Here is an 18,797-nt window from a genome sequence, read left to right on the forward strand (position 1 = left end):
ATCCAGGCTTTCTTATGTCATCACTATTATTTTTCCTTAAACCTCAGCTTTGCCCTGCACAGGCAGTGTGGGCCAATTTTGACCATCTCTGCTCAAACATCTTCAGTTTGGTCTTGTCCACGTAGTTGGAAATGGAAGCGTGAGAGTCATTTTATTTAGCCCCTAGAGGATTTTCCCCATGTATGTGGAGGTATGTTCTCAGAGAGTTGCTTTCAGGACCCTGAAGCTCTGCAAATGGGAATAGATAGCTGGAAAAACTTCAGGGCATGGAGTTTGGAGCCTATGGACCTGGGTTGAATGTGTCACTTACTGCCTATGTGGTCTTGAGCAAGTCACTGAAAGTTCAGAGCCTCAGTTTGCTTGTCTCTAAAATAGGGATTCTCAGAACTACATTGCAGGCTGTAAAGGATTAAAGAGAAAGCAAACATACTTTTATAATAAAACTACTCAACAAACTAGGAATAGAAGAGAGCTCTGCCAGTTGATAAAGAGTATCTATGAAAGGAATATCGACGTGTATATGCTCCGCATGTCCGATTCTTTGTGACCTCATGGACTGTAGCCTGCCAAACTCCTCTGTCCATGGAATTGTATATAGTATATATACATTCTTGTATATAGTACATTATAAGAATCCACTAAAAACTACTAGAATAAATGAATTCAGCAAGATTTCAAGGTACAAAGTCAGAACAAAAGTCTATAAAAATATTTTAATTTCTTTTAGAATCAAAGAAAAAGAGAAAAATTTCAATACACTGAATTGGGTAAAAAGTTGATTCCAGTGTTTCCGTAAGGTATTATGGAAAAACCTGAATGAACTTTTTGGCAAACCAGAAATAATGTTAATGTATTAATCTTTAACCAATGCATTTGTTAAAATATTATTTCTAATTTAATTTTTTATTGAGGAAGAGACCACAAAGGTGAAAGAGCCTAGGGTCCACAAAGTCTTAATGGGGCCCTTGCTGCTCATATGAATTTGACGGTAAAAATTTTCCCTTTCTAGGGAAAATTTTCTTTGAGAGGAAAAATATAACAAAGAAAGTTTACGGTGATGCATTCAAAATCCATGCATTCTTAAAGTGTTAGTCACTCAGTTCTGTCTGACTCTTTGTGACCCATGGACTGTGGCCTGCCAGGCTCCTCTGTCCATGGAATTCTCCAGGCAAGAATACTGGAGTAGGTTGCCATTCTCTTCTCCAGGGGATCTTTCCTGACCCAGGGATCGAACCCAGGTCTCCTGCATTGCAAGCAGATTCTTAACCATCTGAGCCACCAGGGAACCCTGGGAGGGGAGGAGGCAGGGATGGAGTGTGGATGGAGAGGCCGATGGAGGCCAGTCCTGAGTCCACGTAAAGGAATCTGGGCTTGATTTTGGGATGATGTTTTGAGCAGGAGTGTGTGTTCTTGCATGTGTGCCTGTGACATAATGTATGGTGTGAAAATACCCCTCCAGCTGCAGTGTGGAAAGTGGATCAGGCAGAGGCCCGGGGAGCCCAGTGATGGCTTCTGCCCTGGTCCTGCTGAGCCTGGATGGGGTGGAGGCCGAGGAAAGGGCCACAGGGCTTTGAGGAGGTGCAAGTGATAAGGCTGGATGGATTGCGCTGGGAGGTGACAGGAGGTGGCATCACAGTGGGGGTTGTCCATTGAGTTTGCATCTTTGCCATCCACATTAATCATGGCGTTAGCTTTCTGGGAATTAAGGTTAGAGAAAGAGGCTGCTCGGGTTAGACATGCTTGGGTGGCGGCTCAATCTGGGGCTCCTGGAAGGGGGAGAGGTGAAAGCCCGAAGCTCTCACTTCCTCTCATATTCTGAAAACCTTTCTTTTCTTTCTCCCCCCAAAGGTGAAAAATGCCGCAGCTTCATTGACCTGGCCCCGGCTTCAGAGAAAGGTAGGTGTGCCCAGCTCAGGCATGCAAGCCTCGCCCTCTGGGACACTTCCCGCAGCCCTGGGAGAGCCTGTCCATGAGCACCCCTGGGTGGTGGCACCCCAGGGGGCCAGGATCCTGCTGCAAAGCTCTGAGTTCCTTGAGCAGTCAGAGCAGTGGGAGAGGCAGGTGGAGGGTCCTCATCTTGCCCTCTGCCACTCTCCCTACCCACAGTGGGTGTGTGGTCCTGAGACTCCTTCCACTTCCATTACTTCTACAGCTTGCTGGGACTTTGGGGGAGGTAGAATGGGTGTGTGGAATTTGGGGTCAGGCAAGACAGCGCTGGGGACATTGCCTCCCAGTGTAGGGCTTATCCTTGGGAAGGAGGGAAGCCAGATGTTCTGTTTCTGTCCTCTCACAGGTGTGGGGAGGTTCAGCCTGATTGGACACTTCCTTTCAAAGAGGAGCCATTGGTGTTCAGGGCTGGATATCAGATTCTGAGCCCAGTGACACTCAGATAGGATGACTGGGAGTGGGCTGCAGCATATGTAAGAGGCATTACGTTTAGTTGGAAGTAAAGTGTAAGTAAGTGTTAGTCGCTCAGTTGTTTCCAACTCTTTGTGACCCCATGAACTGAGCCCACCAGGCTCCTCTGTCCATGGGATTCTCCAGGCAAGAGTACTGGAGTGGGTAGACATTCTCTTCTCCAGGAGAACTTTCCTGATCCAGGGGTCAAACCCGGGTCTCCTGCATTGCAGGCAGATTCTTAACCGAGCCACCAGGTGACCCCAAATAACTGGCTTCAGTGGAGAAATGTGTTTATAACTTTTATAAAGGTTTGAAATCCAGAGTGGATATGCTCCATACAGTCCTCAGGATCCCAGCACTTGAGGGCCCTCTCCATCATCCTTTGCCCTCTTGGTCTAAGAGGGCGGTTAGGGCTCCAGCTGTCACATCTGTACTCCAGGCAACAGGATAGAGGAAGGGCAAGAAAGAACGGGCAAATCTTGCATGTCAACTGGGTTCCCAGAAGTTGGCCCATGACATGGGCTCATTTTCTCTTTGCCAGAACTTGATTAGAGCTGCAAAGGAGTCAGGGAAACGAGGTCTTAATCAGCAACCGTGGGCTCAGCTAAAAGTCAGGGGTTCTATCATTGTGGGGGAGCAGAAGAATGGATACTGGAGGCGGTGCTGTCACAAGAACGTGGGGCAGGCTGCTTCCCCTCCTGCCTACGCCCCACCACCAAGGAGAGCCCCTGCCAAGAGAGAACGGGTGTGCAGGTCCCTTTAAACAGCCTGGAGATTAGGAGAGGGCTCTGGTCCTGGGAGTTGGGATTGGGAAACAGGCAAGAGTTCAGTCCTATATATTGGAGTCCTATATTTGTATACATCTTATACAAATATGGAGGGCCTTGGTAGGCACTGTCATTGTTCAGTCACTAAGTCATGTCTGACTCTTTTTCGACCCCATGGACTAGAGCCTACCAGGCTTCTCCATCCATGGGATTTCCCAGGCAAAAGTATTGGAGTGGGTTGCCATTTCCTCCTCCAGGGGATCTTCCTGACCCAGGGATTCAACCCATGTCTCCTGCATTGCAGGAGGATTCTTTACCACTGAGCTGCCAGGGAAGCCCTTGGCAAGCATGAGTCAGGGGAAATTAAGTCCAGGACATGTGGCCACCCACACCCCCTGCTGGTAGGGCTGAATTTGGGGTTTCTGTGCAGTGTTAGGAGGTTTAAGAGCATGGCGGGCTAGGACTCTAACCCCTCCAAGGTGTTGGCAGAGACGGCGTAGAAAGGGGGTGTGTGCCATTGAGGCTGATGACATTCTTATCTTGCACACACTGTCACCCTTGGAGAGCTCTGGCCAGGTGACAGCTCGTGAGACTGAGGGGCCTGTGACAGGAGGCCCGAAGTGCCCTCAGGCCCAAGAAGAGGCTGGGCTCCCCTGCTGAGCAAACTTGTGGCCGTGGGGACTGCCGCCTCTGTTTCCTTTTCTTCCCTCCCACACTCCGTACCCGGCCCTTGTACTGCATCTTAAAAGTCGACACCTGCATATGGCCAGGGCTGAGCAACTCAGACTGTACCTTTCAAACTGAATCTCCAGAAAATACTATGAATACAGCTGCCAATAAATGACTGATATTTGATTGATTGGATACCATGTGCTGGGCACTGGGCCATGTACGTTGAATGTATTAACTTGGAAATCTCCCCACAACCTTGTGAAGAAGGGGCTGACTTTCTCACCCCACTTGACAGACGAGGAAACGGAGGCTTAGAGACATTAAGCCACTCACATCTCACATCTCATAAGGCAGGGGTCCCCACCCCCTGGGCCATGGATGGGTGCTGGTCTGTGATTAGGGAGGAGGAGGTGAGTGAGCAAAGCTTCATCTGTATTTATAACTGCTCCGCATCACTCTCATTACTGCCTGAGCTCCGCCTCCTGTCAGATCAGCATCGGCATAATAAATGTAATGCACTTGAATTATACAGAAATATCCCTCCCCGTGACCCTTGGTCTGTAGAAAAATTGTCTTCCACGAAATCAGTCCCTGATGCCAAAAAGGTTGGGGATCATGTCATAAGGGGCAGAGTGCACGTTCTATACCCCACCCTTGTACTGCATCTTAGAAGTCGATATCTTCAGGCAACCTCTGTGATGCCCATCCCCAAATCCCCAAGGCCTGGGAGTTTCTGGGTCACCCCTGCTCCAGATCTGACTTCCAGGAAGCATGACGCATGTGGTATTGTTAGTTGTTTAGTCATGCCTGACTCTTTGTGGTCCCATGGACTGCAGCACGCCAGGCTTCCTTGTCCTTCACCATCTCCTGGAGCTTGCTTAAATGCATGTCCATTGAGTCGGTGATGCCATCCAACCATCTCATCCTCGGTCTCCCCCTTATCCTCCTGTCTTCAATCTTTCCCAGCATCAGGGTCTTTTCCAATGAGTCGGCTCTTTGCGTCAGGTGGCCAAAGTATTGGAGCTTCAGCTTCAGCATCAGTCCTTCCAATGAATATTCAGGGTTGATTTCCTTTAGGATGGACTGGTTGGATCTCCTCGCAGTCCAAGGGACTCTCAAGAGTCTTCTCCTTGTGTGCACATGTAAATGTGTGTGCATGTCTGGTTGAGGGTGAGGGTGTGCAGGCATAAGCAGGTGCTCCCGTGAGAGAGTGCACATGTGTCTTATGTGTGTGCCTGCGTGCACACTGGCAGGTGAGTGTGGGCAGGGAGGCAGGTGTGTGTGTGCACAAAGGAGTGTGTGGATGTGTGTGCATGGGCATGTGTGTCCATGCACAGCAGCAGATGGGTTTCTCTTGCCTCCTGCTGGGGGCATTGGAGCTTTATTTCTGCTTCTTTTACGAGGACCCAGGACCCCAGAGAAGTTGTTTCTTTGTGTTTACTAGCCTTGTGATTTTACTTTCAGGGCTTGGCGGCCACGCAGAGGACCTTCTGTCTGTGTATATGAAAGTGTTTATAAGGAGTCTGAGTGGGCTGGTTTTGCAGACCAGTTTTCACGGACTTCCTGCCTCTCAAGCACTTAAGGTCTCCCTCAGGGCTGGAGGGGTTTGGTTGTGGAAGCTTGGTGGCCAGTTCCGAAGCCTCCTGGCCCCTCCCAGGGGCACCTGCAGGAGCGTAATGCTCCTTGACCCTCCGTGTGCTCACCGAGTCCTCACCGTGTTGACTGTCCATTTCACAGATGAGGAGCCTGAGCTGCAGGGCGGGAGGGATTGGTTCTGGGTCACGGCAATGTTGGAGCCCACGTGTGTTCTCTCCCTAAGAGCACTCTTCTGCCAGATTGACTTCACCCCCCCTTCCCCTGTGACTTCCTGCCTGCTCTGCAAAATCCAATCATAATCATTAGTGTTAGGTGACACTAACAAGGACTGGCTTTCCCGCAGTGCTTGCCACGTGCCAGGCACTGTTCTGAGAACTTTACACCCATTGGCTCATTTAATCCCCATTTTACAGATGAGGAGACTGAGGTCTAGAGAGTTAATTGACTTGCCCAAGGTCACATAGTTAGGATGCTGGGATTTGAACTTGAGCCATCTGGCTCTTAAATGCCTGGTTCTTCTGCTGAAAAGCTAGGCCTTTCACGCCTGTGTGTATGTGTGATTGTGTGTGTGTGTGAGTGTGTGTGATTGAGGCCCTTCTCAAAACGGCCCCCATCTTTGCCATTTTCTCCAATACTCTCCTGTCTTTTCCTCCCCTACTCTCTCCCCTGGCAAAATATGTGTCTGTCATCAGAGTTTTTACCATGGCATATTTTCGTTAGTTCTCCCGATCATTCTAGCTTTCTGCTTCATGTGGGAAATCACTTTCCATTTTAAACCAGCCTAAGCCACATCCACTTTTCATCTGGATTCCTGCCACAGTCTCTTAACGGGTTATGCCTTTTTATTTTTGCCCCCTGTTTCACTGGTGGCCAGAATGATCTTTTGAAAGCATAAATCATCTCATGTGGTTCCCTGTTTAAAACCTTCCTTTGGCTCCCATCTTGCTCAAAGGAAAAATCAGCATCCTCATTGTGGCCGGTGCGGTCTAGGGGATCCGGCCCTGGACATACAGGAGCCCTTCTCCTGAGACCTCCCCTTGTTACCACACTGCAGTCTCCAATATCTTTTTTGTTGCTGTCCGGTCGCTAAGTCATGTTTGATTCTTTGAGACCCCATGGACTGCAGCACGCCAGGCTTCCCTGTCCTTGACTGTCTTCTGGAGTTTGCACAAACTCATGTCCATTGAATTGGTGATGCTATCTAACCATCTCATTCTCTGTTGCCCTCTTCTCCTCCTGCCCTCAATCTTTTCCGGCATCAGGGTCTTTTCCAGTGAGTCAGCTCTTCGCATCAGGTGGCCAGAGTATTGGAGTTTCAGCTTCAGCGTCTGTCCTTCCAATGAATGTTCAGGATTGTTTTCCTTTAGGATAGACTGGTTTGATTTCCAAGGGACTCTCAAGAGTCTTCTCCAGCTCCACAAAGTCCTGACTGTTCCTTGAATCGGCCAAGCTAGTGTGTGCCCCAGGACCTTTGCACTTGTTTCCTGTCCTGGGAACACTGTTTTCTCGGCTCTGGGCACAGCTGCTTCCTTCTCATCACTTGAATGTCATATCTTCAAGGCTGCCTTCCTTTAACATCCTTAGAGCAGGCCTTCCTCTTGCCACGTTCTTTGCCACTCCCTTCTCTGTTTTGTTGTCTTTGCATCACATATGAAACGTGTCCAGTGCTTCTTTGATTAACAGTGGTCTCCCCTGACAGACTGTCGGTTCCATGAGGGCAGGAATTCTGTCTTGTTTGTGACTCACAAACATCCCCAGGGCCCAGAGCAATGCTGGCAATATTGAATTAATCAAAATATGAACATTGATTTTTTTTTTACTCTATACACTTGTTATCAAAATTATAGCAATTCTTACATGTACAAATGAGAAATGAAAGTCTCTTATAAGCCCACCCTTAGATATTCACTGGTAATGGTTTGATTTATGAGTCCTTGAAGAAGGATAGAAGGATGAAAGATAGGTAGGTAGATAGATAAACACACACATGCGCACACACACACACACACACACACGGAGGCTTCTCTGGTGGTTCAGACAGTAAAGAATCCTCCTTCAATGCAGGAGACCCGGGTTTAATTCCTGGGTTGGGAAGAGTCCCCTGGAGAAGGGAATGGCTACCGACTCTAATGGGTACTCTAGTATTCTTGTCTGGAGAATTCCATGGACAGTGGAGCCTTTCGAGCTACAGTCCATGGGATTGCAGAGTTGGACACGACTGCGTGACTCACACTCACACACACACACACACACACACACACACAGATATATACAGTAAGTCTCCTACATATGCTCCTTCAAGTTTCAAACTTTCAAAGATTCGAACATGCATTCCATCAACGTCAGGCATGAGTGAAATTGCAGCCTGCCCTCTGTCTCCTGTTGCTGACGGTCCGTCAGCTCCACCGTCTCCCACCTCCTCTCCTTCCTCCAGTCAATAGTTCTTCCTGCCTGTTCACTTGATGCCAGCCCCTGTGTGCCCGCTGTTGCACTGTACTTTTCAAGGTTCTGTACTGTGAGATTAAAACTGTTTTATTTTCTGTGTTTGATTTTTGTGTATTATTTATGTGAAGAGTATTATAAACCTATTACGGTACAGTGCTACATAGCCGCTTGTGTTAGTTGGGTACCTAGGCAAACTTTGTTGGACTTATGAACCAATTGAACTTAGGAATGTGCTTTCAGAATGAGACTCATTTGTATGTAGGGGACTTACTGTATTCTTATATACGTGTATAAAATTGTAGATTGTTTTTATATCAGTACATAGAACTCACCTTCATCTTTTAGAACAACTGTGTAATAAATAGCCCATCACATAGAGACAATTAATTTAATCAGGCCTTGTAGCTGGACATTCATATTACATCCTTGGTACACTTTGAGAATCTTGTATCATAGCTGAATAATAGCAACCTGTGCACACATCTTTCTCCCTTACAAGAACGGGGCCCTCCAGGGCTCAGCCCAGGAGGGCTCAGGAGCCCTGCTGGCAGAGCAGAGTAATAGGTTCTCTGACAAAGATGTTCCCAGCAGGCCATGGGAGGCAGAGGAGGAGGAATGAAAGATGCTTGAGCAGTTTATGAAGATGAAGCATGCAAATGCAGATAAACAGCAACGTTTATGTGTTGTGAACTTGATATTGAAAATGCAGAGGAAAAACTTCCTAATCTTCTGCTTCAAGCTTCCTTTATCTCTCCAAGTCTCAGTCTCTTATTCCCTGGGGCCAGATTCTCCTACCAAATAATGTGACCAACTGGATAATCGTCAAGCCTAGCATATTGGTTAGCAATAGCCACCATAATGCTGTATAACTAACCATCTCCAAACTTGGTGGCACTTGACCTTTTTTTTTTTTTTTTTTTTTTTTGCTTGCATGTCTGGGGTTGACTTAGATTTAACTGATGTAGACTGTCTGAGTTCCAGGATGTAGACTGGGCTCAAGTCTCTTCCATGTATGTTCATCTTCGGGACCAGGTTGTTGTTCAGTCACTCAGTTGTGTTCGACTCTTTGTGATCCCATGGGCTGCAGCATTCCAGGCTTCCCTATTCTTCACCATCTCCTGGAACTTGCTCAAACTCATGTCCATTGAGTCGGTGATGCCATCCAACCATCTTGTCCTCTATCGTCCTCTTCTCCTCCCGCCTTCGGTCTTCCCCAGCATCAGGGTCTTTTCCAAAGAGTTGCCTCTTTGCATCAGGTGGGCTTCAGTCTCAGACTAGGGGCCAGGTAGAGGGAACAAAAATGCAAGGTGGCTAACTGCACAAGCACGTTTAAAACCTTTGCTTGCATCCTATCTGTGAACATCCTATTGGCTAAAGCAAGTCACGTGGTTGCAAACAACCTCAATGGGGCAAGAAATGCATGACCCATGCAGAGGGGAAGATGGAGCGGGAATAAATATTTACTGAATGATAGTCTAATCATCTTGGTCACCACCCCTGGGTCTGACCACAGGCCTTAAGGATGATTGGCAGCTGGTTGTGCTGAAACTGGCCCAGCTGGATTTCTGGATGTATATGTGTAGGGATGACTCATTTAAAAAATTTTTATTTATTTTTATTTTTGGTTGTGCTGGGTCTTTGTTGCTTTGCACGGCTAGTTGCAGTGAGCAGGGGCTCCTCTCTTGTTGCAGTGCTTGGGCTTCTCATTGTGGTGGCTTGTCTTGTGGAGCACAGGCTTCAGGTGCATAGGCTTCAGAACTTGTGGCTCGCTGGGCCCCAGAGCTCCGACTCAGTAATTGTGGCACACAGGCTTAGTTGCTCCACAGCATGTGTTATCTTCCTGGGCCAGGGATGGACTCCATGTCCCCTGCATTGGCAGGCAGAGCCACCAGGGAAATCCTGAGGGCGACTCATTAATTTGCTTATCAAAGTCTCCTCTGTTTACTGTCATCCCAAAGTGACTTATTTATTTGTCCCAAAGTGCCCTAAATGCTTGGGGGGAGGTAATGGCTGTTCATTCCCCCACCAGCCAACCAGCCGAGCTGCCCCTGTGTGCCTGTCATCTGCGCACAGGGCTTCCAATTCAACACAGATTTTCTGAGCACCTACTGTGATCCAGGCTGTGGGCTAGGCTTTGGTCAGGGGAGTGTGGGGACGAATGAAGTGAAAGTCCCTGCCCTACAGGAGTGGGAGACAGCTATGATGGCGATCAGGCATCATGGAAGGGCTCCAGCCAAGGGACAAAGAGGATGTCACCTTCCAGTACAGAAGGCTGGGGACATGATGGCTGCCACCTTTGATCCTGCCACAGAGGGGTGGGGTCCATGAGGATTCTGTCCTTTTCTTATATTAACTGCTCCCACCCCTCAGCAGAGATCTAGCCTGTCATTTGTCAAGGTGTGGTGTGGGGAAAATTCCCAGCTCCTAAATCTGAGGTTGGAGCTCCCACTCAAAGGTGGGTGGTTTCTCACTGTGAATGAATGGTTGAATGAAGAATGAAGGAAGGAAGGAAGGAAGGTATTGAGCCTGTCATGATTCATATTTGCCATCAAGGCTGCACCAGTAACCACTCACTGTGATTCTTCAATGTCCATTCATACACACCGTGGAGTGTAATCTATAACTGCTCCCAGCAGCATAGATGCTGGACAAATGAAGCCAGAGTCACAGGAACCCATTGTACGTGATTCCATTTGTATAAAACTGGAAAATAGGCAAAACAGATCTCTGCTGTCAGAAGCCAGGACAGAGATTGTCCTTGAAGAGCAGGTGTGACTGAAAGGGAGCCCGTGGAGGGCTCTGGCAGCTGGCGAGGTTCTGTTTCTTAATCTGGGTGCTAGTTACATGGATGTGTTCAATTTATGAAAGTTCATCAAGCTGTACTTTTGTGATCTATGCTCTTTTTTGTATATGCGATACTTCCATAAGAAGTCAAGGAAAAAATTCCCACACTGAATTCTAAATTATCTTTCTAAAGTGAAAATCCAGCTCCATCAGCCTCCTGCTTAAAAGCCTTTCCTGGCTCCAGACATACACCATGTAACAGAACCTTCATGTTCTGATGTGTGCCTGTTCTGCTCCACCTCCTACAGCCCCTCATGTGGGTCTTGTACATTTCTCCCCAAACTCTCCAGCATCGCTCATGCCTCTGTGCCTTTGCATATTCTCTTCCCTCTGCCGACCTGGCAAACTTCTGTGTGTTCTTTAAAACCCACTTGAGACATGACATCTTCTGAAGGTACTCAGGCTTCCTAGATGGCTTAGCTGGTAAAGAACTTGCCTGGCAATGCAGGAGACGCGAGAGACACGAGTTCGATCCCTGAGCCAGGAAGATCTCTTGGAGAAGGAAATGGCAACCCGCTCCAGTATTCTTCTTGCCTGGAGAATCCCATGGACGGAGGAACCTAGTGGGTTACAGTCCATGGGGTCGCAAAGAGTTGGACATGATTGAGTGTGTGTGCACACATGTAGGGCTCATCTTATTAGAACCCATCACTCCGCCTCGTGGTGATCTCCTCTACCAGACTGGACACTCCCTGAGGACAGGCACTACATCTTCTCTAGATTTCTAGTGGCTCATGTGCTGCCATGGAGTTGACACACAGCAAGAATTTAATAGAGGTTTGTTGAATGAAGGAAGAAAGGAAGGAAAGAAGGAAGGAAGGAACGAGGGCCATGTTCTAGACACTGGCTGTCCTATCTGCCTTTGGAAACCTGGATTGCAACTCCGGAAGCCGTGGTCTCTTTCGTCCCGTCTGGGCTGAGTTGTGTTTTAAGGCATCTCTGTCTGCTTCCTCCTCGGGTTTCCCAGAGAGCTGGGATTTCTGGCGGCCACCAGCTGGCAATTTCTGTGAAACAATCTCCAAAGCTTGTAAGCTTCATTTGTTTAATATTTCAGGGATGTGTAACAAGGTGGTGGCTCCGCGACCACAGTCCCGAGTCTTGCGTGAGTCATTTCTCACTTGAGTTCCTATAATTGTCTCTTGTTGGTTCCCTCAACCTCTCTGTTCTCCGTCTGAAATCGATTTACAGTTCTGCTGCTCACTTAATTTATTTAGTGCGTTTTATTGATTTATGCCATAGAACTGAAACATGCATAGATCAGAACATGCTGAAGGGAAGGGAGAGAAGAAACAGCTTCCACAGCTGCCCAGACTCTTGACACGGGAGCTGCGAGCGGGTCACCTGCCGGCTGCAGCCTGAACAGAGTCGCTGGTGCATTCTGGTGCCTGTGCGTTAATCCTGGGTGATCTTTTCACCCTGGCTATTTGGGGACCTCCCTGTGACCTTCACGTCTCAAAGATCCTGACTCTGTGAAGTCCTCTCTGGTCCCCAGACTGAGTTAGTTACACCAACTTTGGTCTCCTATGTTGCTTCAGTTGTGTCCAACTCTTTGCAACCTGATGGACCATAGCCCACCAGTCTCCTCTGTCCATGGAACTGTCCAGGCAAGAATACTGGAGTGGGTTGCCATGCCCTCCTCCAGGGGATCTTTCTAACCCAGGGATCGCACCTGCTCTTACGTCTATCTGCACTGGCAGGCAGGTTTTTACCACTAATACCACCGTGGTGGCTCAGATGGTAAAGAGTCCTCCAGATCCCACGGAGAAGGAAATGGCAATCCACTCCAGTATTCTTGCCTGGGAAATCCCATGGACAGAGGAGCCTGGGTGGGCTACAATCCATGAGGTCGCAGAGAGTTGGACACTGTCTGCGATTCAACAACTGGACTCCTCCAGAGCCTGACCAAATGGGAACTCTGATTCTTTCATCTCAGTGAGTCACACTTCAGGACACAAAGCGGCAGGAGCCCAGCTCGAGTGGTTCACACGTCCATTTTTCCCTCTCAGCTGCCATTCCTAGCCAGCATGGAGCTAATTCTAGGAGCCCTCTGACTGCGGGTGGGAATCATTGTCTGTCTGAATGGTCCTGCTGCTTCCGTGGAGGTAAGAAAGGGATGGAATATTCCTACAGAAGGAGATCGTTGCCTGGCCATTCTCAACAAACTCACAACACAGGCCACCTCACCTGGTGCCATTTCATCCTTGGAGCCAGGCTGCACCCTTGCTTTCAGGGAAGGCCTGTAGGGACCTTTGTCCCCCTTGCCTCAGGCCAGTGGCAGCATCCCTTGGTGCTAGGCTGTATGCCAGGAGGTGGGACAGCGAGGAGATCCCCCTTCCCCAGCTTCTGAGCTGTCTAGTGGGGTCAGCACGTAAAGAGGTAGAGAATCATCTGTGAATCAGGGACCCAGAGTGGGTGGCCAGAAGTCTGTGGGAGGAATGATGGCCATCTGGGGAGGGTCCCGTGTGGGGAGGGTCCCATGTGGGGAGGGCCCTGGAGGATGAATGGCATTCCTTCTACTGCATAAGGGGCACTGCGGTGGGGGAGGGTGTCATTCCTGCCAGAATGAATAGCCTGTGCCAAGATGTGAGACCAGTATCCTTGTGCCAGGCATGTGGCAGATGTGCAATAGACATTTGCTGAATGACTGAAGAGTGGAAGGAAGGTAGAGCCCAGAGAGGTTAAGTGTCTTGCTCAAAGTCACACAGCAAATTTAGGTTAGATTCAGACTCATCCTCCAGGCTCTTGTGGTCTTTTCATCAGGATCCTGCCCACCCTGCCAACCCCACCCATCTTTTCTCACCTCCCCTTCCTTTCACCCATGCCTCCAGCCTCATTTTCTCTAGCATCACACATGGTCCTCCCACCTCCTTCATTCTGCCACTTTATTTTGAAATTCTGGATTCCTCTAATTACGTGCTCTTATTAAAAGTGATTGAATCCCTGTGCTGGTGGAGGATTTCTCCCGGAGATCACAACATCCAATAATTGCTTTAGTTTCTCTAATTCCAATTATTCAAGATTATCTTTCCAGGTAATTAGGTGTCTGGGTAGTCTCGCCTGTTCACTGTCTCCGAAAGTGTCATATTAACCCCAAACGGTGACCAGCTTTCATGTTTCATAATTGGAAACAGTTTCTCCTTGGTGAGAAGACTCTGTTAAGTGTAAACAGTGGTAATTTACATTTTGAAATGACTCCTTGGTTTTATCATACTTTGGTGTGAGAAATTAGCTCAGATGCTTAAATCCAGCCCTTTGGCCTTCTGAGCAGAGGTTTCAGTAGCCCTGGGGAAAGAGGACTTGCTGAATGGCATAGGGTTGGAGGAATTTGAAGGATGGCTCCTTTGCACATCCCAGGAAAGTCTATCCATGAGCTGGTTCCTTCTAGATTTCTGCCTGGATGGGAGGTCTTGGGATGGTATTTGCAATAAGACTCTTTATTTGGTTCTAGTCTTGCATTCAAACAGGGTCTTCCCTTGAGACAAATGATGAGTTCTTCGAATGAAGTTATACAGTCAGGGCTACCATGGACAGTTGTGTAGGTTACCCACTGTGCAACTCGGGGGGTCATGGTTTTTCTATGTGAATGGCATAGGATTGGGCAGTGCACATCCTGTACAACTGTACGCAGGGATCAGGGATACACAGACTGTGTTACAGAAGACAGCATTCAATATACAGTCTATACCTGTGCCTCACTGCAGAGCCACACTGCGTGTGATAAGCAGGAGATTTATAATCCTATTTCATCACATTTCTTTTTAAATTGATATAATTTTACTGATACAATATACAAACAGTAAAATGCACAGGTTTTAAATGTACATTCAATGAGTTTCAAGAAATGCATAAAAGGCATGAATACATCCAAGGATGTAGCCCATATCCTTGCCAAAATATGCAACCAGGGCCAGCTTGGTGGACACGTGACCTGTAGTCACATAGGGTTCCCTGCATAGAAGGGCCCTCCATTTGGTTTAATGCTGCACTGTTACGGTCTTGAAATTATTAATAACTCTTGCAAGAGTCCCTGAATTCTTATTTTGCACTGCCTTCCCAACTTGGGCTGTATACTGCCCAATATCTATATTATTATTCACTTATTGTTTAGCTTTACACTGATTCACTTATAGAGTCAAATTATTTTCACCTCATCCTGAGCAGTGAGGTCTGTCATTCATGGTTTTAGTGTGCCAGGGTATATTTTTCCAAGATGCTTTAAAATAAATAATAATACCAAAACGTATTTCTGTTTTGCTAACATGTCAGACCCCACTGATCCCCCAGCAACTTGATGAGTTTGTGCTGTCTTTAAACTGGTTGGTGGGTGGGGAAACTGAGGCCCAAAGGGTTATCTCGCCCAAGGCTACACAGGTTGTGATGATGGAGCTGGGCTGGAACCTGGACTGGCGGGCGGCAAAGTCCTTGTGCTTTCACAGTTCCACTTGCTGCCTTGATGAGTGCGTGTGTGTGCTTAGTCACTCAGTGGTGTCTGACTCTTTGCGACCCTTTGGACTGCAGCCCCTCAGCTTCTTCTGTTCATGGACTTTTTTCCAGGCAAGAATACTGGAGTGGGTCACCATTTCCTCCTCTAGGGGATCTTCCTGACCCAGGGATCGAACCTGTGTCTCTTGTGTCTCCTGCATTGGCAAGTGGATTCTTTACCCACTGAGACATCAGGGAAGCTGCGTTGATGTGAACTATTAAAATAGGAAAAGAATCCCTGTAACTAGGGAAGGACTAAAAGGTGGCTCAGTGGTAAAGAATCCACCTGCCAAGCAGGAGACGTGGGTTTGATGACGTGGGGTGAACCTTGGGCATGCTTCTCATCTTCTTTATGGTTCACGTTCTTCATCTGAAAAATGGGGATAAATAGCGTTCGCTTTGTGGAGTTCTTCTGAGAACCAAATGGGATGATCCACGCTAGGGGTTAGCACAGGGTCTGGTTCAATCAATACTAGCTTGAATGACTGATGATTCCACTGTATTTCCCCTATCTCCTCACTTTGGCTCAACCAGCTAGAAAGCTAACTTGAAGTGAAACTCAGTTGGTGTTTCTCAACCAACTTTCGCTGAATCACGCACGGAATTCTACTCACCGCTAAATACTTCCACATCCCTTGGTTCATTTAACTCTTTTGATAGCTGTTTGAGGACTTGCGGTTATCTCTGGTTTACACCCAGCGAAACGGATTCAGAGAAGTTGAGCTACTTGTCTGAGATCACACAGCAAAGTGATGTATCCCATTCCTTTGCTGTCTCTGCCACACTTCATGGGTCTTTCCACCCTGCCAGGGGGCCTCCTGGCCCCTCTTCTGCTCCTCAGGCCCAGGAAATTCTTTGGTTGTCTTTGCTGTGTGTTTTGACCCAGCGAGGCAGCCCCATTGGCTCAGCGCTGTCAGAGGCTGCGTGGAGCAGAGGGAGGTGGCAGCTGAGGGGCCCCATGGTTGCTCCTGGCACCCTCTGCTCCTCACGCATCACATCTGCTGGCTCCTGTAGACTCGTCATTTGCAACCATCTGCCGGGCTCCCTGGAGGCGCGAAGTCTGGGATGTGTCTTCCCCAAACATGCTGCCTTTAGCCTGTGTGAGGAGCAGAGGGCTTTAAGTCCCTGAGACCTTACCTACACCTTGAACCCGCTAGGAGCAATGGGCTTAAGAGAGAAGCCCTTTCAGAGGGCGTATCCTGGGAGGGCTGAAACCCCTGCCCCAATTTGCTACCCGGGAATTTGCTCCCCCAGGCCTGGCGTGGGTTCTAGAACCAGCCTTTCTCCAATGGGCTCTGTTTCACTTAGGCGTTTGCTTAAAATTTAATTTTGAGTTGAAAGAGTCCTGTGTCTCTTGGCAGGAGCGCCCCGGTCACCTGCTTGTCCAGAGGATCTCTGGCCTCATGGGCTTCTGGCATTTAGCAGGGGTTTTGCCAAAGGCAGGCAAAGCCCCGGTGTGTGTGTGTGTGTGTGCACACGCGCGTGTGTGCATTATAGAGACACCAGGAAGGAATGTGGTTTCTCCAAATTTGGTGTCTCTCTCCTTGGTTTCATTGTACACACCCCTTGCCTGACGCATATCTGGTGGCGAGGGAAGAGGCTGTTGATTTTATTCGTTAGTTAAAAAATTTTTGTTTTGGGGATAACAGCTTTATTGAGATATAATTCACTTAGCATATGTTTGTCCCCTTAAGGCTCAATGGTTTTCAGTGTATTGACAGAGTTGTGCAGTCATTACCGCTGTGAATTATAGAATATTTTCTTTTAAACATTATCATTATTTTTTGGCTGTGCAGGGTCTTCATTGCATCACATGGACTTCTCTAGTTGCGACACAAGGGCTCAGTAGTTGTGGTGCATGGGCTTAATTGCCCTGCAGTATGTGGGATCTTAGTTCTCTGACTCGGGATCGAACCCCCATCTCCTGCATTGGAAGACAGAGACCACCAGGGAAGTCCTCAAATTGTAGAATATTTTCATCATCCCCAAAAGAAACACTGTTTCCTTTAGCCATCTTCTCTTAATCCTCCAGACATAGACCACCAATGATCTCCTTTCTGTAACTGTAGATTTATCAATTCTGGACATATATGGACCACCCAGTATGCAAGCCTAATCACAATAGAGTTACTTTTTGACCTTTCTATATCAATATGATTATATGATGTATTTTTTTGTATGTATGGCTTCTTTTGCTTAACATTATGCTGATCACTGTCTTAGTCTATTCAGGCTGCTAAAAACAACAGAGATTTATTTCTCACAACCTTGGAAGCTGGAAGTCCAAGATCAAGGCATGGCAGGTTCAGTGTCTGGTGAGAAGCCACTTCCTGGTTCACAGACCCATGTCTTCTTACTGTGTTCTTACCGGGCAGAAGGGATGGAAGCTCTTTGGGGTCTCTTTCATGAGGCCCCTTTGATGAGGCCTCCACCTTCATGATCTAATCAGCCCCAATGCCCCACCTCCAAGTACCATCACATTTGGATTTAGAATTTCAGCATATGTATTTGGGGGGCAGTGGAATACACGTAATCAGTCTACAGTAATTGTGTAGCTGTAGTTTGTTCCTTTTTATTTCTGTGTAATATTCCACCACATAGCTCTATCATCGTGTTTGTTCATTTTGCTCTCAGTGGATATTTGGGGCATTTTCAGTTTTATTATCAGTAGTGCTGTTGGTTCTTTAAAAATAAATTTTATTTGTTTTATGTATGTTTGGCTGTGCTGGGTCTTGGTTTCTGGATGAGGGCTCACTCTAGTTTTGGCACTGCAGTTCATTGCTGTGCACAGGCCTCTCATCCTGGTGGCTTCTCTGTTGTGGAACACGGGGTCTCGGCGTGTGGGCTCGGTAGCTGTGGCACGTGCCACATCTTTAGTTGCTCCACAGATGTGGGATATTTCTGGACCAGGAATCGAACCTGTGTCCTCTGTATTGGCAATTGGATTCTTGACCACTGGACCATGAGGGAGGTCCCTGTGTTGTTGATTCTTCAAATGTGGACCCCAGACCAGCAGCGGCAGCATCACCTGGGAGCCTATCAGAACCGTAAATTCTCAAGCCCCACCCCAGACCTCCTGAACAAGAAACTTTGGGTCTAGGGCTGGCAATCTGTATTTAACAAGCCCTCCAGGTGATTCTGATCATCCTCCAGTTTGAGAATCTGCTGTGGTGTTTATCTGGACTCAGAATTGTTGGGTCAGCTTTGTGTAGCTTTAATTGCACTAAGTAAAGCCATCTTGTTTTCCAAAGTGGGTGTACCACTTCGTACTCCTGCTCACGTGGTGTGAGAATTCCCATTGTTCTATTCTCGGCAATACTTAACTTTTGTCAGATTTTTAAAATTTGCCAAATGAATGATGAGAAATGGTATCTTATTGTGGCTTTCAATTTGCATTTCTGCAGTTATTAACAGGATCGAGCATCTCCTCATGTTTATCGTGATTTGGATTTTCTCTTGCATAAAGTGCCTGTTTACATCATTTACCTATACTTCTGTTAGATGGTTTGTCTTTTACTTACTGCTTTATAAGGTTGTTTTTTTTTTTTAAAGCATATTATAACCCTTTGCTACTTATAGGTATTACACATT

The 18,797-nt window shown here is 47.5% G+C and overlaps 1 protein-coding gene across 3 annotated transcripts in view; it reads left to right on the plus strand.

Moving 5' to 3' along the window:
• Positions 1-18,797, plus strand: part of GSG1L (GSG1 like) — a 254,575-nt gene that overhangs the window by 86,356 nt on the left and 149,422 nt on the right. For all 3 annotated transcript variants that reach the window (XM_025274751.3, XM_044935653.2, XM_044935654.2), the window contains one exon: positions 1,849-1,896. In XM_025274751.3, coding sequence (XP_025130536.1) covers positions 1,849-1,896 — 48 coding nt within the window. The remainder of the gene's footprint in view (positions 1-1,848; positions 1,897-18,797) is intronic.

The sequence above is a fragment of the Bubalus bubalis genome, chromosome 24 (assembly GCF_019923935.1).
Source record: "Bubalus bubalis isolate 160015118507 breed Murrah chromosome 24, NDDB_SH_1, whole genome shotgun sequence".
NCBI lineage: Eukaryota > Metazoa > Chordata > Mammalia > Artiodactyla > Bovidae > Bubalus > Bubalus bubalis.